The sequence below is a fragment of the Temnothorax curvispinosus genome, unplaced genomic scaffold, assembly GCF_003070985.1.
Source record: "Temnothorax curvispinosus isolate PA1 unplaced genomic scaffold, ASM307098v1 QBEX01000668.1, whole genome shotgun sequence".
NCBI lineage: Eukaryota > Metazoa > Arthropoda > Insecta > Hymenoptera > Formicidae > Temnothorax > Temnothorax curvispinosus.
The window spans coordinates 292,495-318,327 of NW_020210448.1; the positions used below are offsets into that span (position 1 = coordinate 292,495).

General features: G+C 40.9%; 1 protein-coding gene across 3 annotated transcripts in view; it reads left to right on the forward strand.

Moving 5' to 3' along the window:
- LOC112456807 (basement membrane-specific heparan sulfate proteoglycan core protein-like) overlaps window positions 1-25,833 on the forward strand; it is a 149,514-nt gene that overhangs the window by 95,926 nt on the left and 27,755 nt on the right. For all 3 annotated transcript variants that reach the window (XM_025019565.1, XM_025019569.1, XM_025019576.1), the window contains exons 10-18: window positions 5,887-5,994; window positions 9,894-10,010; window positions 11,682-11,795; window positions 12,097-12,210; window positions 13,897-14,004; window positions 14,521-17,784; window positions 21,625-21,783; window positions 23,393-23,542; window positions 24,410-24,520. In XM_025019565.1, the coding sequence (XP_024875333.1) occupies window positions 5,887-5,994; window positions 9,894-10,010; window positions 11,682-11,795; window positions 12,097-12,210; window positions 13,897-14,004; window positions 14,521-17,784; window positions 21,625-21,783; window positions 23,393-23,542; window positions 24,410-24,520 (4,245 nt within the window). The remainder of the gene's footprint in view (window positions 1-5,886; window positions 5,995-9,893; window positions 10,011-11,681; window positions 11,796-12,096; window positions 12,211-13,896; window positions 14,005-14,520; window positions 17,785-21,624; window positions 21,784-23,392; window positions 23,543-24,409; window positions 24,521-25,833) is intronic.

Below are 25,833 nucleotides of genomic sequence, written 5' to 3' on the forward strand. Positions count from 1 at the left end.
TGTCTTAGCCTCCGGTGTGACTTGGTGTTTTGTGTATGCCTTTTATTGTTATTATTTTTAAGTTATAATTTATTCCAAAACGATATGTTATTTGTTATTCATTTTAATTACGGAAAATCTTATGGTAGACGAATTCCTTTATGATTATTATTATTCAATTATTTTAGTACTGAAGAAGACTAAATGAAGTCGAAAGTTTACCGTTTATCCAAGTCATATATGAATAAAATTTATTCTTAATATAAAAATTTATTTTTAATATAAATTTATTTTTTAATATATTGTGAATATACGAATGAAGTTGTCAGTGTCGAAGAAATCAAACCATTTTTGTCATTTATTCGCTGGCGAAGAGAACAGCTTCTATTTTTGTTTCATATATTTCTTCAACCGCTCGTCAACGTGTTGACGTATTGACAGACTCTTATACGCGTGCTAAAGTACTTATGTACAGAGCATATCCACCTTAATAATTAATGAATGCGATCCTATTCCGGTGGAATTGTTGAAAAATGAATTTCCGCGCCAGAATAAGATGATAATTCGCGAGAGTGAAATATTAAGTAGGAAAACATCGTGTATGTAAAATAGGCAAATGGGAAAGTTTGCGCGGCTTTTTCACGCCACGGGAGAGGCAGCCGCGCCGCCACCCTTGAGTTAACGGCGCCGTCCCAAGGACCTATGTTTACAATATACATTTTTATGGGCTGATTCTTTTATAGTTCTTAATCTTAACGCGCTTAGAAACGGGAAAAGTTTCGGAAGTTGCGGTCTTCGTGGGGCGCTCCAAGTGCGCTCCGCCTCTCGATCTTTTATTTCTGCTTGACGCTGAAAATTGGATAATCGAAGAAAAGAGAAATAGCGTTCGAATTTCTTGATCCTTTTGCGGATCATTTAATAAATTAAGCGTCTCGCACAGAAATAGAGAGCGACGATGGCCGTGTGTAAATCCAATTACTCGATAATTGGTTTAAGAGTGCTATTGTAGTTAATTTCCTGGGGCAGTTTTGGATAACGTTCAGCGACACGATAATGAGATACAAGACCGTCCGTACGAAAAATACTTTTACATTATTTCCAATTTCTTATTTTTCCGTAATCTGATTCGATTACAGATCTATGTATGGAATCCTTCGATATTTGATAATTAAGTTTTTTTTTTTTACAAAAATAACGAGACATATAGTCTCGACTGGCATCCTGAATACCCTGTATCTACAGGTATTGTTTCAAACAAAAGATAATATAAAGCAAATCTCTTTCCCATTCGCATCTTGTATAATATCTTTGTGTCACGTAATTGAAAATCTCGAAAATAATTCCCGCTAAGTCTCTTCCCTTCGTTTCGTACTCGCGTTTCTCAGTTCCGATCTTTAGGCCGCCCGCGCCGTGTTCGCTAACTGTTTTTCCTTTCCGCGGTTTATTTCCGATTAACGCGCGCAAGGACCTTCCACAAAGACCTCGTGCGGCAGCTAAGACGTGCGGGGAAGTTATTCGTGTAATTTATGGGTAGAGTGCCCTTCTCGACTCTCTTGCAGCGAGGTCGCAAGCGCTGACGTTCTTCTATTTCAAAGTGCGCTCCTTGAAGTTGTTATGAGAATACGAAAAGCGTCCAGTGGACGTCTTTGGAACGATATACTGCACCGCTTTCTGAAAAGGCCACGAGAATCTCGGCAAGCTGTGAATATCGACAGACTCGGAATACTAAAATAACGTTAAATGTATATATATAACTCGACACTTAATCGGACGTTACAATAAGACAAATTTATTGGATATAAATAAAACGAGGCTGTTCTCCTTTTAATTAACGTCAATAATTACGTCAATGACAAAAGTCAGTTATAAGAAAAAGTGTGTTACGTGTGTCGTCTTGATGTCCGCCGATTTACCACATCCTCCGGTTAATTCGTTGAATATCTTCGTTGAAAGACAGGACGTATTTTCCTTTCCATGCACGGAACGTCGCGTAATCCGGCAATCTCGCAAATGTGGCGAGCGTTTCTATCGACTTAATTGCTTTACCCTCCTTAAATTCACGAGGCAGCGAGGGAACTTGGCCTCGTGTATACTTTGCCTGTCAGACTCTTGCTTCTTCGTCGGGAGCAGCGACATGGGGGCGCACCGCGGAACGCTCCTTTTTCTTTTTGTCACGACCATCCAGTTTTTAGACGTATCGTAACGACGACATTAGTATCGCGTGCAACAGCTCGTGCAACTTTTAACGGAGCCGAATGCGCGCGCGGAAAGCGGCGAGCTGACAAGATTGCGGGCGTGCACTTTGAAATAGCAGAATGGAAATTAATGCGCCAAACGTTGCGTTACTTCTGGTATATTACGTTACTTTACGGTGTTATTAAAACGAAATATTATTTGTCCTCTTGTGTACATATATATGTTGATATCAAAGATGCAAATTTATCGGTGAACACGTTTTACAGATATCTGTTAGTCACAATCAATTTATTTGGATGATATCGAGAAATGTAACTTTATATTTCGTCATTTTATATGTCGTCGGTAAAACGTATTATATTAATCTTTTATGATTCAAGCAGCTAAATGCGTAATGTATAAAGTTCTCGAGTAGCGATATGTATTCTGCATGGAATAATAATACTTTTCTCGATTCCAATCGCTTCACGATTTATCAGATACCTATATATACCTGTGGGACACGCGACATTTCCGATGTTGCTCTGCTAATACATTGCGCAACATCATCAATAGCTCTGATATCGCGACCATTAAGTATTCAAAGAGACGCGATTTTATTTTCGGTACCACGAACAATCTATGGATTTCCCGTCGCCGTGTGTAGTCGCTATTTTCATCTCACGGTGAATATTTCATGTATATCGGAATATCGTGCTTCCTGAGTCAAAAGTCATAATTCTGTCATACAACAGTATATCACTTACAGGATTATAAAAATAAAACTCCTTATTGATATCAGTGTGGTTTCTTTTTAAGAAAAAAATACATTATAGTATAAGAAACATTTTTCAAGTAATAGCATAGCTATTATAAGAATTTCATAAAATTTACAGGTCCGAAATATTTGAGTAAGAAAAAATAGAGTTACGAATAATAAAGAAACAAAAATAGCATTTAAAAAGATGCACATTGTATGCAAAAGATATAATTTTTATCCAAAAATTATGGTACTTTTTAAACACTTTTACACAAAATATTTCTTTTTATAAAATATATGTTTATAAATCACGAATAAATCTTATTCGATTAATTAATATCATGCTTACTGAATTCACATTCTGTGATCAAAATGATCTCTTTGGGATTTAAGAACTTCGCGAGTGAGTCAAGTGGAAAACGGTGGTGCGAAAAATGCCTTAACACAAATCATGCGGATCATGAGGCGCATCGCGGAGTACCTACTCGACCTCTCAAGTTTGGGATCCTATTGACTTACGCCTCGTCGTATCTGCCGAATGGAGGAGGGACAGAGAGGCGCGTTGGTCTGTTTAATGAACAAGCCTGAGCGGTTTGATTTGCATTGCGCACAGTCACGCTCCGCTCGCGGTGCGAATTTCAACGTAGCAGACTACGCTACTCGGTGGCCACCTGAGTAACGTGAGATACCTGCACGATGACGCAGTCCGACCTAGGGACGCGTAATGTGCCCGGGTAGAGAGCGCTTTAAGGGGCATTCCTGTCGCGCCTGCATCGCACCGTTGCGTTATCGCGATTCAGCGTTGAGCACTGCCATCGAATGACAGTTTCCTGTGTCAAAGCATACCCCAGCCGCTGCTACACAACGTGATCAACCCCGGGCGCAACCCCCCCGCCCCCCGTCCTCGCCCGGACCCCGCCGCCGCCCCCATCCGCGCTGCCTTCTTCCATCGAGGGTCGCGCAATTCGAGCGGCAAATGCAATATTGTGGCCTCGCCGCCGAGACACTTGAGACAAAATGCCATGCTTTCGCGCGATTTGCCCCTTTTTTCCCCGATTTTCAAAGACCCTGCACTTCCCGGGAGCTCTTAGATCCTCTTTTCGCGCATCGATTTACGTTATATTTAATTACTTGTGCTTAAGAGATTCTCCAAATCAAGCAATTATATGGATGCTTTTTAATACACCCCTTCGAAGTCTCTTCGATTTTTCAGGTTACAACGCGCGTTTATTATTATATATTATTTCCGCACACATATGCACAAAAGCTTATTGTATAAAACTTTCAGTTTAGTAAAAACACAAATGTTTGTTACAAATTTTAGAAAAACACAGCATAAACCAGTCGGTACATATATATTTTTTATTTATATTCTTCTATTTACTTTTTTATTTATATTTTTTATTTTTTATTTTCATGCGATAATTCAATAGCCGAGAATTGAAATTATTAAATTACAAATATATGTTCATTTATTTATTTGATATTTGATACATAATAAACAATTTCTCTCTCTTCATGCAAAATTGCATTTTGTTTAGCTTGACAAAGCATCGATAGCGATCACTTTAATTTTATTAGTCGGAGTTCAGTATCGCGTTTCTTTTTTCTGCTCTTTGTGATCGGCACTCATAAAGTCACTTTCACACTCGCGCGCACTCACGAGTGCCTCTTCGCATTAGTCGATGGGACAAATGTGAAAACGAGATGCCGTTTTCGCGGCAAGCGTGACTCGATCATGTCGACCGTATGATCAGTAAGTGGAAACGGGCGAGCACGCGTCCGGCCTATGAAATCGGAGTCAAACTTGCGAGCGAACGAATGTTTATTTGAAACAGGATAGTCGGCGAACGATTGCGCGCTCCTGATTTCGAAACGCGAGCGGGGCTGGAGGGAGGGAGGGGCTCGAGCATTGAACCCCGAGCGAGCGACTGACGAAAAAAATTGCGTCCGCTGTTTGCGGTTTGGCTATATCGTTTGGAGACAATTAACAATTGGCTTTGTGCGATACGAGAAGAGTAGTACGCGATAGGTGCGCGAAGAAAAGGTGGTATCCAATAAATAGTGAAAATAATTTCCCCGTTTAAATCAAACAATATCCGCGATTGAAGTAATTTGTGTAAATATTTTTTTTCAATATCAAGAGTAATTATCTTATAAAAAAATAATTGTTTTCTTAAATTAATGCTCTCTGATCTGTTGCTGCGCCTAACTTCGAAAATTTTTCTATTTTGCCGGATAAACCGCCTGATCAATGAGAGATCCGAGTCGATTATTATTCTTTCTTCGCGATCTTGTAAAAATCGTTAAACTCGTATGATTCTCGATATTAAAAACGACGGCGCGCACGCTAAGGAGAAAAACGAGAGCCGCGACGTCTGTGCAGTAAAGCGTCATCCGACCTACAACCTCTTATCTTACAACCCTACCCTCGCCTCTTACGGCCACTGTGCTCCACCTTTGAAATCTTATCCGCCGCTACGTACGACCTTCTCAGAATTTATATTAAACAACCGACTCCCATTATTGGTTTATTCGTGTGTTGTCAGGCAAGGTAGCATCCATCCGGCGAATCTCGCGATCGCTCAAGAATCTCTTTTCACGACTTTTCGCTAACGTAACCCGTTTATATGCAATATCAACCTGAGACCGAACAAGATAACATCTTCTTGTTCTAGAAAACAAAAATTAGATTTAGCATTTTATGACTGAGATGGGGTCGATGGTTATCGCAAAATATACCTGAATTTTATATAAAAAATATCTAAATATGAAATCAAGTACCTCTATCATTCTCTACTGTGTTATCTAATATAGTGGAAAATATAGTTCAATAAGTATACTATGTTCCAATGTACCATACTTATATCTTGCGTAATATTTTTATGTCTGAAACGTTATAATTTTTTATGTAGACGATAATAATAGCTTTCATGAGAATATGTAATAATAACAATTTCTTTCTGTGTCAGCGTGTTCCTCGAGCGAGTTCATATGCAGAAACGGGCAGTGTATCGACAGTAATAAATACTGCGATGGCATGCAAGATTGCCACGACGGATCCGATGAACACAATTGCCGTAAGTGTCGTATCCACATCCGAAAGATGATCGCCCACACTCATCACAGTTATTTGCATGCGCATGCAGTTTGAACTTGCGATGGTGGTGCGCTGTGATCGTAGCTTTAGAATTCGTACATCTTTTTAACATCCTATTACTTAATATACTATGATAACTTCATTAGTCAAATTAATATTGCATTTTTGTGCATCCACACAATTTTCAAACCATTAAACCCTCTTGTATGAGCCGCGTAAATTGTGTCTAGTAGTGCAGAACACAATTTTTATGCGTTTACTACATTTCTAAACTGATTATCACACAATATAATTTTTATTCAAGAAGGAAATTTAGAACACGATTAATATAAAGGCTTTTTATGACATCAATTCAGAAGCATTGCACGCAAGGTGTTAATTACACAAGCAGAAATGAGTTTTACAAGATCGTCCTTGGACATATACGAATCTATATAAGATCTGCGTGTCGATAAAGGTATCTTTACGCGGAATCGTGAAAACTGATACCGGCGACGCCCTTGCACGTACCGGTATTATTTATCGCCGGCTAACACCGCACGACAGACTTGCATGCGACTTCGCCGGAACTAATGGTCGCGGACCAGTCCCGACGTATTACGATGAGCTTAATAATTATAATAGCTATGACAATAACAATGGCGTGCTCGGGGGAAGGAAAAAAAAGGACATAGGGGTCGTAGTGGGTGGCAGTGGTTGACGGTGGCCTCGCGTTTAAGGCCGTTGCACCCGGTGCACCGCATCGACATCCGTTTTCCCTCTTCGTACAACCCCGTCTGCCAACCCCCTCCTCTCTCCCTTCTCTCTAACTATGTCAGCTTATTATTTCCATTGTCTTTCGCAAAGGCACGCTTTGTGGTCGGTCCGTCATGTACAACCATGCACATCGCTAGCTATGACCGGTCGTTAAAGATCCCATTTTTTAAGAATCGAAAGGAAGAACATTTTACGATCCGATCGGCAGGTCGTGATACGCGGCTGAAAACATCTGTTAGAAATTGGGAATGCTTGCTTTATAGAAGTATCCATATTAAAAATAAAATCAGCACGACGTGGTTATCTTGCGCTTTTAATTTTTGCAAGATTTATTATACAGTTGAAAAAAAAAACATCTTTATATCTGCTTTCTTTAAGTCGTTATGCAAACAATTGTGTAGATATTTAATTAGGATTATTTCGCAATTCATATCGTAATAATCACGCTGCAAATTGTGATTTTGCACGGCAATAATCCATTAGCGGAAGTAACCGTGATTAGGAACAACACGTTTGGTGACGCATGTTATATTTCTATGTGATTTTACGGTACTTACACCGTCCATTTATATACAAAGGCTAACATCGTGATATCGTGGCGACGCGCGAGCGTACTCAAACGAGAATCGATCACCGATTTCTGATTCATCTTCTCGCGTAACTTATCGTATATACGTCTCATTAGCAACGTAAATGTCGTTTAACGTAAAAGCGCGAGGACGATTAAAGAGGAAAAAAAAAAGATGAAGCGCGAGGCTCCCCCGCCAAATCCGGGATGGCCCCTGTCGAACGAGATTTACCCGCGCTTATTAATCCGCCCTAATAACCGGCCGCAATTTTAATCCGACGTTAATCTCCCACGGGCCGTCGGCCGAACGTCGGACCCGGCCCTTCCATCACGCTCTGCCCCGGAATTTCGCATTTTCACCGCTTTAATCCAATTTTGATTCGTGACGAGAACCGTCGCACGCGCGCGCGCCCGCCAAACTTCTCCGCCATCACCGTCGCCACCGCCCGCTCCGCGAAATCGCGTCAGACCGCACGCGAGAGTCATCATTCCCGTTAAATCCCCGCACGAGATTATGTTTGTTTCTCGCTGTCCCGCGCGTCCGCGACGCGACGTTACGCCACGCGTGTCATTAAGCTGGCGCGGATGATATTTTAGAGGCGGATTATTTTGACGAATCTCCGGAAGTTTTAATAGCCGGGACAAAACTCGTCAGAAGGCGATGTCACGTATTTATCACCGCGCAAAGAAAATATCACGCTACGTCGTAATTATCTTGAGTAGTCTAAAGTTACTTTGGAATTACACAGTTTACCTGATTCAGCAGTTAAACTGTTAATTTCTCGAGTGCATATATACAGGGGGTCGTTTCTGGAATACTCGGATGTTCGCGCGAGGCAAATCGCCTCGAGCATCGGGCTTGCGAGCGGATTATTGAACTCGCGGCTCGTTTGCAATTCAATCGTCAAATGGGCGAGGCTTTAGGGCAGGCCTTGAACCTAAGATGATGTCAGAAATCGCAACATTACGCGTCGCTTTATCAACGTGCTGTTTCATGCCCGTTTTTTTGCATCGTCCTGGTGATCTAAGTCCGTCATTTTTGCTTCCTCAGGATAAATTGAAATAAAAAAGCAGACTTTTCGAAACTTTAGATCATAACGGAGGTCAGTTTAATCTCGCAATCGATCGTGTTAACTCGTATTAACTTCTGCCACGAAAAATTTACAACAAATAAATTGTTTATAATCGATAGCGGTCGCTGTATTCGACGACAATTAAGCGAGTACAACTGAAACTTCTGTAATCCTATGTCGCTCGATGGCACGAGATGTGAATTATTTATTTCGCATCGCGGTTTGAACATTGATAGAGTACCGTTCTATTTTTCCGTAATTTTTCGGTTCCGATTTTCATTGCTCTGTTTTTTTTTCTTTTTTTTCTTTTTTTTTGAGGCAGCCAATTAATTTTTCTACACGGCCTGAAAATGCTTCAGCGCGATGATCGCGATGAATATTTCGGTAGGAGGGACCGAATGCGAGCACACACGATTGTACGAAACATCATTATGAGATAACACTCCTCTCTTTCCTCTCCTCTCAAGCTTTACGTAGACGGTAATTTAGCGTTTTCCAGGGGAAGTGTTGGGACTTGTATCTTTCTGTCGCTTTCGCTCGTAAAGAACTTTCCACTGCGCTTCAATCGTTGTCTCTTGCGAATTCGCGCGACTTACCACGTCTGTCCACGTGTATGTGTGCTACGTCTCTGCGTGTATTCGTGCAATAACAGTCATCGACGTGGCTAAATGTAAAGGCAACTGTTGGTCGTCACGCAGTGTCCTTCCGTGGCGAGCCAGGTTCTTTCATGTTCTTCCATCGTTAACTAATTGCCGCTGTAAATTAGAGTACGGCGGGAGGGAGCGCGCGACGATTGACGTAACTTCTCGTTCATTTATAATCTCTTCCGTGAAATTTCCTCAAATACGTGCTAATTAATGGCCTAGTCACTTGGGCGCGCTTAACGCGGTTCGCTCGGCCACTAATTAGTCCATCTTCAGGAACTCCTTTCATGCTATCTTATATCATCGTGCCGCGATCCTACGTTAGAATTGTTGTTTTGCGTTCTCCAGTGCGGATTACTCCGCTATTAAAGTCTATCTTTCTCAACTGCATTCCTCGTGTTCAATTTGTGAAGCATTAATATGGATATTTTAACTTTAGAAAAAATATCGGAAAATATCAGGAATGCAGCTAGGCAAAACAGACCTGAAACTTCGTGTCGCTTACTTGCTTCTCGTTCACTTAATGAAGAACCTGATTCGATAAATATATGTTTTTTTTTTTACTTAAACATTGTTGTCGAATATTAGCTAGGAATGTAGCTTAATTTACTTGTCGACCAAATCGTTATTCGTTCGTCAACGGTCATTGTGCTTCCTCCGTCATCTGTATATCTCAGTGTTACGTCCAGCAATGTACGCCTAATCTTCGTCAGCGCCACATTCTCTCAGCTGTGTTTGTGTACGTGTCATCTCTCAAATTGACCTGCATCAGTCGAGTCATCGTGCCATTCTCGGCGACATAAATCTTCCCAGATTAGCCTGAGTGCAATTCTTACAGCCTGCAGGGAAGACCAATTCGAATGCGCGCCTGGTTATTGCGTGCCCTTAACGCGACGCTGTGACGGATACACGGACTGTGTCGGTGGAAGGGACGAACAAAATTGTTACAACATGAGTACGAATTATCACTATTTACTCCAATCAGCTGCGAAACGGCACACACTCGGCTGCGAAACATGTAAATCAGTTACTCGGCGTTGGAATAAACGTATATAGTCGCACATCTGCGGCGCGAAATGGCCTTTACCAAGAAACTCGTTTGACTCGTTAAACTATTTTATAAGAAGTGTCGCGACATCTGTTTTTTTTCCTATTGTGGATATCAAACTATGTTGCACAAGTATAGAGCCGATGACATTTCAGGGCCGCGTTACGAACGGTCACGGCGTGAGATTCCAACGCCGGTAACTGGGTAACTATACGGGAGCGCGAGGCAAGCCGAAAAGTTTAAACATTTATTTCCTGTTTTTCGTCTCGTGAAATTTTGTAATCGAAACAAATTGCATTCGCGATCGCGTTTCGAGGGGTATCGAAAGTCTCGTGTTCCCGTGTCGCATGGTTCGCAACGCACACACACACACGCACACACACACACGAGACACCGGAGCGTTTCGCAACACGCATCTCTGCGCGGCGAGAGGTAGGTACGAATTCTATATTGCATCTTTTGGATACGGTGGAAGGATTATAGCAGGACGCGGAATTTTCCTGCGTGAAAACGGTGCCTGCGCAGCATGAGATTTAAGCTCCCGCATTTTTAACTCATTAGGAAGTAGCGCATGATAATTTACGCACGACGCTGGTTACATCATAAAGTTATGCAGAAACTCGCGAACAGGTATTCGCACTTGCAATAACGCGACGGCGATTCTTGCGCTTAATTATTCATGGATATGCGGTAGCGCATATGGCCGCGAATTTACTCCGCAAAACAGTCACAGGCGCAAACAGTTAACAGCGATATGCGGAATAACTGTTATCCAACTGTCGCGAATAAATTAAATTTCAACGCAATGAATTAAATCCGCTTGAAAGAAACTCACACGTTTCCCGACAGATTAAATGACAGACTTTTTTTTTTAATTGTACCGATCTGAAATACGAGCATAGTGATAAAAAAAAAGCAGGCAAACAGTTTGTAGTTAGAAAGTTATCTGAATGGGAAATTAACAGATTTAACTTTAAACTTTAAGTATGCTATGAAATATGTTATGTCATGTTTAGGGCAAACATGGCATTCTAATCAGGTTTCGTTATTTATAGAGTTATTTATAGAGAGGGAGAGAGAGAGAGACACACATTTTCAGATTTTACGATTCTCGCGATGCGATGAACAGCCGGAGTCACCGACACGATTGTCAAGCATACGAGTAACGCGACGCTACAGCCTATATTTACTATAGGTCAAGTGGATTTTTGCAAATAGTTGCCATTTTTTAATTAACTAAAGCGGGCTATCGAATATTTTCCGTGCGTGGCATGTATTCAATTGATTATTGATATCGCGTAAATTGTATATGTTTCAGTAACCCGCTCAAATTGCGACAATAATCAATAAAACTCGAGTCGATAGCTCTTCTGTTACTTTGTCAAACAGAGAATAAAAACTTTTAACTAAATCAGGGTATCGCTGTGTGAAAGTGCTATCGTACCATCAATGAGGATATACGTTGCACGTTATTTTTTTTTTTTATTATTGGTTTATCCACTTTTCTGTGTCTTTCTTTCTCTCCCTCATTTTATTTATACACATTTTTATTTTTATTTTTCTATCTCTTTTAAATAGCACGATGTCGAGCGGACGAATTCGAGTGCGCCAGCGGTTTGTGTGTCAGCAAAAATGCAAGATGTGATGGACGAAACGATTGTCCCGATCATTCTGACGAGTATAATTGTACCGGTGTGTTTGTTTACATTTCTTTTTTTTTTTACGCATTGAATTTTTTTATATGTTTCATAGCTCCTTAGAATTAAAATATGTTTACGTTGCGGATAACTATTTTCTTTTTAATTTGATCTATTAGAATCATAAATTGGAAATTCTCGATTAATGGAGAAGAGTTAAATTATTTTATTGCTCAGCTTTTGAGTAATTATTATCCCATAATAAAAAAAAATATATCTATATATAATCATCTTGTGTATATACAATAAATTATTATATTTTATAAACTTTTTATCTCTCTTTATATCGGTTTTAGTGACCACCTGTAGTGGGGATCAGTTCCGTTGTCTGGATGGCGTCTGCTTGAGTATCGACAAGCGTTGCAATGGAATCCCCGATTGCCGCAACGGCGAAGATGAGAGTCAATGCGGTAAGCTAATTTGTTTCCTCCCCTCCCTCTTACAAACATGCATTTGTTCGATCGATTCTTACGTCTTGAAAGCGCGAACGGAATATATAAATGAGTTTTATTTTTTTTAACAATTAATGCTTTAAAAAATGCAGATTTCGACGGAGTCCAACTTGTACGTCTCCGTTGTTTCTGCCTTCGTCGTCTCTAACTGTGTCGTTCTCGCTCGTTGACAACGTGAATCCCACGTTGTCGCGCATTCGTAACTAATCGTGAGGTCAATAATCACTTTTGCACGCGCAACGATAATTCTGCCGCAACGGTTCCAGCAATAAGCCGCGATAAGCTTGCATCAATGCTCTTTGCCAAGTGTCGGTTACCCGACGCGATTATTCACGAGCGATCGAGAGGGGCGCCTGAGCTTAAACGAGCCTCAAACGCGCCTGCGAAGTTTAACAACAAGATTGCAGGCACTTTGATAAGTCTCGCGAGTAAACCTTAGCAGTGATCTCATTCGAATACATGCCTAACATCGTAGAAATAACGTTTGCAAAGATTGCGACTCGTACATTACGTATACATATTATCATCCTTTCCAAATTTCAGGTATCGCTATTTTTTTAATTTGCTTCGTCGCGGACGAAAAAATTTGTCTGTCTGTTATAACGGTGAATTATGTGGACAGAAATGTGTGTTTACGCTCGCATATATAATTAGACGCTGACGAGCGGCTCGAAGGCCCCGGCGCGGCGTCGGATACACCGTTGCGCCTCTGTAACGTGAATAACGTAAACTTAATTTTCTCCGGCACGCTCCGCGTGACTTTCGATTTACGATTTTCCACGCTGACCGAACTTTACCGCCCAGCGCGCAACGCCGAAAATATAACGCCTCTTTTTCCGAAAATAGTTTAGCCAATGTCGTTGCACCACTGCCTCACCTAATCCCAGGTCTCGTTGCAATCTAAACCCGGGGCCGCGCGCACGATCGGTCGTGTGTGAAGAAAGCGTCGAACTTTCGGGCATTCCCCGACCGGCGCAACTCCGGCTCGTTGCGTTACGACGTTCCTGTTACCTAAACGAGCTCGCCCTTTAATTAATCGATTTTTAAGCGAACCGCATCCCTGCAGCCGACACGCGTGGAGCGAAGACATCAATCCTCCAGCTGCTGATCGAAGATAAATTGATCGCGTAAAATGGTCCAATAGTCCAATATCATTCCGCCGCGATTGACTTATCTCCCGATTGAGAATGCAGATTGCTGGCCCTTCGCTCTTGTAAATTCCCTGTATATCTTCCCTCGGTGATGTACTAACCTCAGCAAAAGCAGCACAAGCTCGAAGCATCTCTCACGCCAAGGTAAAGGTGCGAACATCCCGCTTCTACCGTCCAGACGGTGTAACGCTATGCAAATCGTATGCCGACCCACACGGTGTCACCCGCACCGCGTGATCATAAATATGCCGCCGCCCGGCGAAATTATTTAGCGTCACGCCCGGTTTGTTCTCATCTTAAAGCATATTTTGGACGGCAGACTCGGGGTGTCGAAAGGGCTTGCTTGAGCCGCGCGCGATCGCGCGCGCGGCTCGCCGGAAGGGATCCCCGGAGGGGGGATGATGGAAAAACATCTTGAGGAACGGGGGCTGACGCGCGTCAGCGGTCGCGATGCAATCTTTAAATGCGCATGAGTGTATGGTGTATGGAGCAGGTTGCGGAGAAGCCGAGTTTCGCTGCACGGACGGCCGCTGCATCAGCTACGTGTTGCAGTGCAACGGGGTGAACGAGTGCTCTGACGGCTCTGATGAGAGGGACTGCGGTAATTATGCCACACCACACTCATCCCACACACACTCTTTCCCCCCTACAATACACAATACAGAAACACACGTACGCGTACTTACATCATACTCGCGCGAGTGCACGAGACAAGTCATTCAATAAATATTACACGGTAGGGCTTGTGCATAGAACGCAGACTTTTTCTCGGTTGTTAGAATTTAGAATCGGTTGAAATTGAGGCACTTTGCAAAAAGTAAAAAGAATCTGCTTTAAAGATAGTCGAAGATACTTTTTGATTTCTTGCTCGGTAAAAAATTGTACAAAACTCAATTTTACCAATACTTTTGTATTATTGTAGTTTAATATGTATATAGTACATAGTAGGAAGTCTAACACTAAAACCGAATTCAACCGGCTCGTCCTCCATCGATCGTGCTGACTTTCAAATACAACTTCCAAGCATTCCGCGTGATATTTTCGCCATTACATTCGCCCCTCTCTGCCGTAATCCCTTTTTAATCGTACTTATCGCGAAATCATGCGCCACCCGTAGAGAAGTATCCGTGGCGAAATTTCTATAACGCCGGAAAGTTCGCGATTGCACGGAAGTCGCCGGCCGCGATTTCCTACGGAGGGAAACTCGCGGGACGCCGAAGGAATATGAATATGCAGCCGGTGACGACGGAAAGCACCTATCGACTCACCATCAAACCAGCCGTGACGATCGGTAATCCGATCCTCGAAGCGTTTCCGGAGGAAGCTCAACGTGGAAGATTTCCAAACTCCATGTTGCAGAGTCCCTTGGCATTAAACTTGATAAAAATTGCGTCCAAATCGAAAGATAATAACCCGTCCTCGCAATGGCGTACGTACCTAGAGATTGATCGACCTCGTAAACCCGACGCGAATTGCAGCAACAAAGCTCAAAATTATCATTTGCCTGTTGACCAAGCCTTGTCGCAATTAAGCAACGAGTCTCAAATCTCAAAACCTCTCAAGCTGTCGGATAGTCTCGTGAGATCTTTGCAAATATTCCAGCACAACAATATTACGTTGAAAAATGCTCACTCGCAGTCTGTTAATAATCGCGATAGAATGCGAAAAATAATAACTGGAAGCAAGTCTGATCGTACACCAAAAAAGACCAACGCATTCAATTCGAAGACGAGTATGAATCGTTTAATCAGTTCCGAAGAACACAGGTACGCTACAGACAAGAATATTTTTAAATCAAAAATTTCGAATATCAAAAATACTTCCTTACAAAAAGAAGTAGAATATCAAAATGGCGACAAAGTTGACGGGATAAAAACGAAATTGGAAAGAAACGTGTCTAATAGAAATTATATTGACAATAATGCAAAAACGATGCATCACTCTAAAAACGCCACTTTAAAAGCTGCTACTCAACAGATTGATAAGTTAGTTTGCAAATATATTACAGACAAACATATGATATGTCGTCAAAATAATTCAACAGCCGCTACAGTTTCGATTAGGCCAATTTATATGACAACTTCTAAAATAATGACGGTGACAAATGAGACTAATATTAATGAAATCTCTAGTATGACAGATATACGTGGCAAGAGCAAGATTCTCAGAAAAAAACCACGCAGAAGGGACGGCTCATTTTACCAAAAATATCACGATAAGTATTTGAGAAAATTAATCGCTTCTAGAAAAGCAATCACTTCTACGATGAAAACGTCGACAGAGTCCGCAGTTGATGCGCGGACTTCAACAACGTTAAGAAATACCTCTTTGAAAAATCCCAATGTATTGTTCAATAAAACTTACGAACAACGAAATTCACTAGAAAATTATATTAAAGCAAAGAATAACAATCTGGATAGTAGGGAAGATTTTTTTGGATACAGAGTAAAAAAAGGCAGTAAAGTTTCAAATTATTATAATAAACATCTGAAACACAGACGCCGCGTTGCGTCATCTAAAAGAACAGCCCCTGTAACTGTGAACACGAATAAAATCGAAGAATCTACCATGACGAATATAAAATACGATCGAGCGCAGAAAGCAGCTTCGTCCGTTTCAGAAGAAATGTCCTCAACGGCAGAAACAAACAAGACTGATTATTCCTCGATAGAGACAGAAAAGTTGCTGTATGAATTTAATTCGCCGAAGGTAGAACGTCAGTATTTTCCAACAATCAATGCCGTTGACGACGTCGATATAACATCAAACCTGTCAACTTCGAATCGAAATCGATGTAATAAAACGTGCAGTAAAACGCACAAGCAGTCGAATGTCTCTTTCGAGAAGTGCTACGGAAACAACACAAAAACAACGACGCAAAATGACGACAAGATCGATTCCGGATTGATAAATTCCGACGAGACGTCGAAATCAGAAACTGCAGATAGTGCAGATGATTGCACGTACATGATATCGCGAGAATCGAGGGAGAGTCTGGAATCATCAAAAGATGATTTCGACGTCCTGATATTAAACTCCACGACAACGAGGTCTCCCGAGATCGTCACGCGGGTTGCAAACGAATCCGGAGAGAAAGCGTTCACTGAAAGTCACGGCAAACGCGAGCACAAAAGTCATAATGGCCGTAAGAACAACAGGCCCAAGAAGAGGAAGAAGAATCACAATGCGAAGCGTAAGAGAAAACCGACGTCGACCGTCGCTTGGAAAGTCGACGAGATGACGAGCGTCGATTATGGCAACGCTTATAGTTCAGAGCGGACGAAGACTACGCTCCCTCATAATGATCCACGGTACGACAAAGCTGACGGTAATCGGAATACGAGCATTGGCAGAAACGACTGGGACCTCACTGATGAAATTACAACGGAACCTTTTAAGACAGAATTCTCTGACGCTGATGAGTCCGTCTTGGAAGACCCCACGGAAGGCAGCGGCATTCGCAACGGACCACAATCGGAGGAAACAACGAATGTGAATCTTGTCACCAGCAGCAGCATATCTCATTTATCAACGGCATCCAATGAGAAAGGTTCTAAAAAATGTAAAGTATTAGTTACAACTACTACTGAGAGCAACTGGTTTAATTGGTTGTCAAACGATGACAAAAAGATAGACGAAGAATCAGTTGAGTGCGAGGAAGATAATACTTCGTTTTCGACCACAAACGATTCGATAGAAAAAGAAACAAGTAAATATAGTACTTCTGTCAGTGATGACTCTTCCACGTACGACACGATAACTAAATCAGGCAGTACTACGTTGTCCTGGGAATTATCTAACGAAGAAAATAAGGAGATAAGCAACGAAGAAATAACCACAATACGTAGTACGATTAAAGACGAAGGAAGTAACGACAAAAGACAAACGACAGGTAAATCAATCTTGGATGAAGAAAGTTTCACACAATCTGTGATCGGAGGTACTATACACGATGTGAATCTCGATAGCGAAGAGGAAAAAGACGCGACAGAGAAATCGATATCCGACGAAGACAACGAGATCGACAACGACGTCGCGGCGATCACGGAGGATTACGAGATCGACAATTGCAACGAGAATCAGCACGCTTGTGATAAGTATACGTGCATCGAGGGGGACCGGGTCTGCGACGGTGTCGTAGATTGTCTTAATGCCAATGACGAGACCGATTGCGATTACATATACTTCAAGAGGTGGGAAGAGTATCTGAGAGTTAACAAACGTGTTGAGACCACCTCGTCGAACACTGTCGAAGACACGTCGCCTGACGGATGCAACCGTTACGAACATCCCTGCGACGGCACATGCGTAAACGCGCTGAATGTCTGCGATGGCAAGGAGGACTGCCTGGACGGTACGGACGAAGAGAACTGCACCGAAGGTATTATGTAAAAAATACTATCCTGCGAGAGTGGACGTCTCGTTTCTCGCTCTTCGTCCACGCTGTAAAACATTTCTCGCCTCAAACGGAAACGTCACGTGAAACTCCAAGCGAGCGTGGCGTCATTTCGGGACCTGTTATCTTCGCTGTAAAGAAAATGGCTTTGAAGATATCAAATTGGCTAATGTGTGGACGTCCTTGGGCAAACTGCCGAGATCTATCGCGGCAAGAAATACTTGGGAATATTATTTCCGGCTGTATATACATACTTGGGTTCTCGTGTTTAAGCTGTTCTTATCTGAAGAACTGCAGAAGACCCGCTTCGACGACGTTGGAAATCCACGTCGTCTATTATATGTTACGCAGCTTTGGGGAACAAACGTGTTAACAAACGAATCACGGATAAGTAATAACTTTGCGTTCAATGCGTAAGAGTGCACGCATTACATTGTGTTGTCCACTTTCGCTGTAAAAATATTGCCTTCCGCGGGGAGGAAACTGTCGAGGATGTGTCGAATAACAGCCAGACGGTGATCCTTAAAGTGCAGTGACCGAACACTATCTTATCTCTCATTAGACGATTATCTTATCTATTTCTTATTAGACTCGAAGCTCTTCGCTCAGCCTGAAAGAGGATTTACAATTAACGCTTGCGGGAATTAGTATCGATGCGTCAGAGTCAACGGCTGCGTTAGTCATTCTGCATACTGCAGGCATACGGTCAGCCGACAATATTTTTATATAGTCGCGATTAGATTGCCAATTGAATATCCGCAAGGGCAAAACGTGAATCCTCTTTTCTCGGATGTATGAAGAACATCTCATTTCATTCATTCCATCCTTTGGCATCATCGTTGTGTCACGCATTACTCGTTCTCTTCTTTCCCACAAGGATATCACAGAACACAGATTCACTTTTTTCTCGCAAAAAGCGGCATCTCAATGACACTCATTAGAGGATCACTTCCGGTAATGACGATACGCAATCCACACGACACACGTATACCCGAACATAGTTTAGGAGTTGGAGTAAAGGAGAAGGTAAAGAAATATGAGACAATATTGAAACTTTAGAACGCCGCGCGTGAAGTTTGAAATTAATATAATATATAGTTCATTGTACGAAATGTTTGACTCAAGAACATGATGATTTCGCGTTGTCTCATATTCCGGCCTTGTCTTACAATTGAAATAATTCTAACCACTATCAAAAGGCTTCTCACGACGCTTTAAATGTTAGACCAAGCTTTAAGATATAATAAGATCTCTTGGTTACAGAACCATGCGTTTTACCAAAGATGCTTTTCGTGTACAGATTTACCGAGTCCTCTACCACGCCTAAAACTGCTTTAAATGTCTCTTCATATGTTCATAGCTTGTACATACTCGTACTTCAACCTCGAATTCGTCTGTCTCTCAATCGCCAATATAAAAAAAAATACTTTCTCATTATTGCAAAGTATTCTTTTACAAAATATAAATTGAATATTTATTTCTCAAGTACAGTAATTATGATTTTAACATAACGATATGACATTACTTAAAAAATTACTTTTTACATTTATTTATTTTAATAGCACGATACAGATCGTCATAAATTAATATGGCTCGAATTAGTCCTGATTTCCAAAGTTTAATTCGAAAGTCCGCTAAAATCGCGGCGACTGAACGGCAGAATGCGAGACGCGAGAGTTGATCAGAAGGATCCTTGTTTTTTTGCCGACATGGCGCTCTGTAGGTTTGGCCCCATGCCCTTCCACGGACTTCACCTGCGGGGATGGCTCTTGCATACCGAAGAGCTCGGTCTGTAACGGATTCGACGACTGCCCCAGGGCAGAAGACGAGCTTAATTGCGGTACATAACCATGTATACCTTTCACGCTACTCGATGTCGAAAGACAGAGAGAGAAAGAGAGAGAATCTGAATGAAAAAGAGGATAGGTAGTGCATGGATGACTTGCTAGCCGTGCTAGCGTAATATCAATCAATGTTTTTTGACGTTTAATGCAACTCGAGCTTTAAAAAAAATTTTTGGAAGTGAAACATAATATTTTCGCTGCGTTTTATCGGTATCGTTACGCGAACAATAACAAACGGCGCGATGGAATTTTACAAACGGGCAGAAATTGATTTCGAATAATTGGCGCGAATTATTTATTCGCACTGTTATGGCATTCGATTCGATAGGCGGTTTGGGCAAAATATTCTGTGGCCATCGTTGAAATTACGTAATAAACGATTTTATTAATAATTTTATTCCTGTTAATCCTTTTTTAAATGAAGTTTTAATGATGAAGAGTCCTGGGAAAAGAACGCTATTCAGAACGTTTTATTGTTCCCTAATTACGTTCTTCATTATTGAGTCTGGATTGAGATAATTTGTTGACGATTAAAGAGATGCACTATATCTGATTTGAACACAAGAATGTGAATTATGATTCGTCTAATTCTTTCTCTCTTTCGCCACTCTGTTTTTATTTCCGAAACCTTGCTTAACTTGCACCCATAACGCTTGCCCATTGGACCAATCGCTTAATAATTTCACCTCGTTGGATTTAATCACGGACTTGTTCCGCGTTGATTAGATCCTAATTACAGAGCTTGAATTCGGATCCAACGCTAAAGTAACCAGAGCCAACAATTTTAATCGCAGATTTCAAATACACGTGACACGTTTCAATTAATACATTAGTCTTTGTGTATATAGAAATTTGTCAAAGAAATGTCAATTTTAAAATTAATAATTGTCATAAACGTTGTTTTGACAATTATATTATTTATAATTCAATTGGAAATAAAAATCGTATTAAATAAAACGTGTGAGTGAAATCTGCGTTTAATGTCACAGCACATACGATCTATATTATAATTATATAAATAACTTTATCATTATCCTTAACGCAATTCCAATTACCCTACGAATTTTTCTGTAGAAGATGCAAACAGTGCCAATTATTTCGAGTATATAATTTATGTAGAGAACAAACGTAATTTTTAATACAATACGATTAATTTATGAGGTAACATAATCTTTATTATTATCAGGACAATTCAATTATTACGATATGTTAAACGTAAAAAAATTTAATATAATATTTTAACATATAAAATGCAATCCGCTCAAATGATTTCTCATTCGTATCCAAGCCGCGAATTTTTCTATTGAATTTCACTGAGAAAACGCGCAAGTATTATGCAATGTGGCATGGAAACCACGATTCTTTCCGCGAAGTTTGATTCTAAATACCGGAATACCCCGTCGGCTGACAAACGACATCATAATAGGGGACTATTATATACATTTACGGGGGAGCTTAATAATCGTGTATCCTCCCGCAAAACTATGGTCGATCGCGAAAGGAAAGCTATACATTTATCGTCACGACACATTTTTCGCCCGTTGCACGCGACATCGTAATTCGCATTAACCGATACAGCGAGTTATTTTTCACGAGCGTTTCATCCGACTCGGCACAGAAGATGGGCTCGTGCTCCGTAAACGTGAGTCGAAAATAATTTCTCAATTCTCCCTCATCTATATCCCGCAAATCGTAAAATAACCGTTAAATAACGCTCTCGTTGACCCAGAAGCAGCTTTTTTCGCTTTTCGCGTTGTGACAACAGATAGCAGAGGCTATCAATTAAAGTAAAGGAAAATCTCGAGAAAAAAAAACCTCGAGACCGACGACCGAGTCACGTCGTCGGGACACGTCAATGCGTGTGTGCGGCGCGCTTTCCGCTTCGATCTAGTATACGTATATGTACACGGAGTGATTGTATATATGTGTAAAAATGTGTGTGTTCTTTGCGCATATGTTCGCTGAACAAAACAAAATACAGAGCGGGAATGCACGCCTAACCAGTTCAAATGCGCCACCGGGAACAAGTGCATCGAGGACGTCTACAGGTGCGACGGCTATCCGGATTGTCCAGATCACAGCGACGAGAACTGCCCTCCGTCCGCTAACGACACTACACACACCACTTCGCCTACCACCAGTACGCTCCTTTTTCAATGTGTCCATCGCTTCGTTCATAATACATTCGTGCAACCTCGTCTGGCGTGTGCCCGCTATCGCTACTTCGATTCCTTTGTATAAACGATCGAAATCTTCTATCAACTCAATCGTATAAAAAATTGTGTAAAAGTAATAATAAAATAGCGAATTTATTTTCGTGCTTTTGTTGGAGATACATTAAAATCGAACGCGTGTCTATGTTGTAAAAAAAAAATTATCGTAGCTACCGATGATAGTTTTCTATATTATTTTACTTTGTATAATTATTTAAATGTTCTTTCCTCACAAACGCGATTGGTTTCAGTTGCTTATACACAGTTGCTTGCATTCTACGCAGCCTTGTTCGCTGCGAGAAGTTAAAGAGTAAAAATGGGAGATTTGAAAAATATCTTCGGGCTTCGGTGTTGCGAGTAAGTTGTCCGCCTTCGCCTTCCGAGGTCCGTAATGTTTGGTTTCGGTCGAATCCTCTTAAGGAACTCTTATTTACGCGGGACAAGTGGATCTACCTGCCCGAGCGGTTACACACTCGACGATGGTTGTATTTCATTGTGCATTTCTCACGATCAATCGTTACGACCGTGGTCGAGAAAGCGATTCTTCGTCTTGTTGCTTCTCTAAAGACCCCGACGGCCATTGTAACATTCGTTTTACCGGACCGGGAGAATATATACTTACGAGACGCGACTGCTAAACTTTATCGAGGCAACTTATTGAAGATGTAGAAGTATTTCTTTTCCTTTCCACTTTTTTCTTTCTTTCTTTTTTTTTTTTCTTCCGTTCTTCAACAAACCCGAGTTCTCGACAACGGCTCTATTTTATCGTACCACCCGAGTGCGGAAGGGTCGGAACACACCGGAAACGTATTACCCCGCGAATCCCCGTGTATACGGAAGATTCACGGTGATCGTCGACGGTACTCACGGCCCGTCCGCGCCGCAAATCGCGCGTTATAAAGGCAACCTGCAGATATATACGCTATATATGCATTGATATACAAGTAGCTGCATTACGCACGAACTTGTGTGCTCGGACGCAGATGACGGTGCTTGATAAAAGTGCCCTTAATCGTGTGTTTGAATATTTCTTCCCCTGTGCGAACTTTAATATTCTTCCCAGCGGCAGTCCACTAATTGCCGATGGGATAATAAAAAGATCAAGGGTAGAAAATTTGGGGAGCTCGATCAAAAGGCACTTTTACACAGCAACGTTTGTATGATTCTGCTTGCGGACTGCGTATCCTCCTTTTAGTTTCTTCGTTGCATCATTCTCAGTTGCATTATGGTTGCATTTGTATGATAGAAAGTAAGTGCATTACGTTTCGCTGCGGGTGTGTCTTTAAATTTTATCTCTGGCCGCTCGATGCTCCTTTCTCTCCGCTGCGAATTTCCCTTGAATGTGCCTATGTGTCTATTACTACGTTTACGCGAGCGTTACTTCTGTAGTAACTTACGATATATCACTCGTTTACGCGGAGTAAATTATCGTAAGTTACTACAAAATCCCGTTTACGCGAAGGAATTATCGTAAGTTATTACAGAAGTAACGCTCGCGTAAACGTAGTATATGTGTGTGTGTGTGTGTGCGCTCAGACCCGCTCGATCCACGCTGGACACCCGAACGCAGGAGGGAATGCGATCCGAGGAAGGAGATGCGCTGCGATGACGGCAGTTGCATTCTTCTACGGCGTAAATGCGACAATATCTTCGACTGCCTCGACGGCAGCGACGAACGGGGCTGCGGTAAGGGCTTTACCTCGTTCTCACAGCCCATCCTCTTCCTCTCCTTTCCGCATACTCGTATTAACGATGACAAATGTTTCCTGATTTCCTCTCGCCGCGCGTACTCATATTAACGATGACGAACGGTTCCTGATCTTACAAGCCCGAGGAAACCACTTTTTTTCCGGTTAAATAAAAAATCTTTATATATGATTTCATTTTAATATCTATATTTATAATGATTCGCTAATATTCTTTTTCAATACAATATTGAGACAAATTGTTCTAAATAAGTTGACATAATTCTTTTTCCATTAATAAGAAAATGCTCTGTCTTCCTTTTCTGTTTCTGTAATTTTAATTATTTTTAATATCGTCAAAAGTTATATTAAGAAACGTGTGAGATGAATTTTATTCAGTATTTTCCGCGTAGAAATATAGTGCTTTATCGAATGCGATGTCAAAATCTCTACTTATATATCAATAATGCTTGCCCCATCGACAATTCAATCTAAATATTTATTACTGATAGCTCAATATTTCCACGAATATTCAGTAATGCCATTCAAATTAATTACATACTTATAACTGACATAGCGAAGACTTATAAATTTTCAATAATTATTTTATTCCAATAACTTCCCTGAAGATTTATATAATTTCTAATAATTTTTGAATGTTATAAAATTTTTATATTTGAACAATTTCTTTAATCCTCTTTGATAATTTAATTGAAACTTTTTTCTGTCTCCATCGAAATTTTCATTAATTTTATTCAACGCGACGCATGCTTAAGTGACGTTGATTATAATGACACCGTTGATGATTCCTCATTATTCCCCAATCCCAAATGCTTTCTGCGAGAGCTTTCATGTCTGTGTCATAAAGGGGTGTGCACACCTGCCGAGTGGAAGTGCGCCAGTGGCGAATGCTTGCCAGAAAACCAAAGGTGCGACGGGATAACGCAGTGCAGCGACGGATCCGATGAGGATCGATGTGGTAATTATATGACACAGCTTTCGCCCGCAATCGTCCACAAAAATGGCCTTCTCACTGCTCTTGCTCGTTAGCCACAGTCGCACGCTGCAAAACTTTTACAGATTTACATCCCCCTCTTACGAGAAGAGTATCGCAGGTTCCCATTTATTCATGATTCGCTAGAATCCTCGAATGATTTCTTATCCACTCAGATGTGATATTAATTATACGGCATGTTACGAAATTCAAATTTGAATTATCTAATAATGTATCTCTCCTATCTTAATTAATGCCTGCATAGAGTAATGGAAAATTAATTACTTTATTTTTCTGACTTGTGTACAAATTAACTGTTTTCGTTCGTTATACAATAACTGCATCATCATTCCCATCTTAATCTGAATATCTCCTAACGAGTTTTAATTCCTTTACGAGCCAAGAGCATATTTGAGTGTATTTGTTATTGAGTGTCGTTAAAATCCTGAAATCCCCACATCAAAACTTATAATACTCTGCATGGAACGATTTTTTACTCGACATCGCATTCTTCTTTTGCAAAAGGAGTCTCGCATGTTGCATTTTATAAGTATGGCGCACGTGTCTCTCTGGGAATATAACCGGGTGTGTATGAATATTCGGAAGCGCATGATAAAAAAACTCCCGTAAGTAGTTCACGATAATATTAATTGGACGATGCAAGAAGAGTGAATATCCCGATGAGTTCACGTGAGGATTGACCGTTCTACTGTACACTTTGCCTTAGAAACTTATTAGAGCAGAGTGGCTGGTGTACTCGGCAAAGTACAATAATATACGACTAACAAGGGTGACAAGCAGCGTCTATTGCGTATGATAAGAAACGCGTAATAATTCACGCGAGCATCCCCACGTTTGTGTTTAACACTCAAATAATCGTAGAGACTTTATTACTCATTATCTTTATCAGTCTAACAGTATCGTTGATAGAAATCTCTTCGAGAAGATAAATTAAACTGAATAATTTTTTCAATAAATACATATAATTGAGAAGTATATATATTATTAATGGTAATAAATAAATTTGCTAGTAAATAAATAAAAATAATAAAATCCGTAATTAAGCGACCCGACTGGCCAGTTTACATTAAACTCACCGTGAGTTAGAATAAATCTGAACTGGCCAGTTCAGATTAATTTCGGGGTCGCTTAATTTCGAATTTTATTATTTTTATATATATTATATTTAATGCTATGTGCGAGGTTTTATCCTTCGAGGAAAGGATTATAAAGAGAAATCTGAATAACGGTACACTGTAAGATCAATATTTGTTGAAATATAGGTGTTTCCCTTCTTG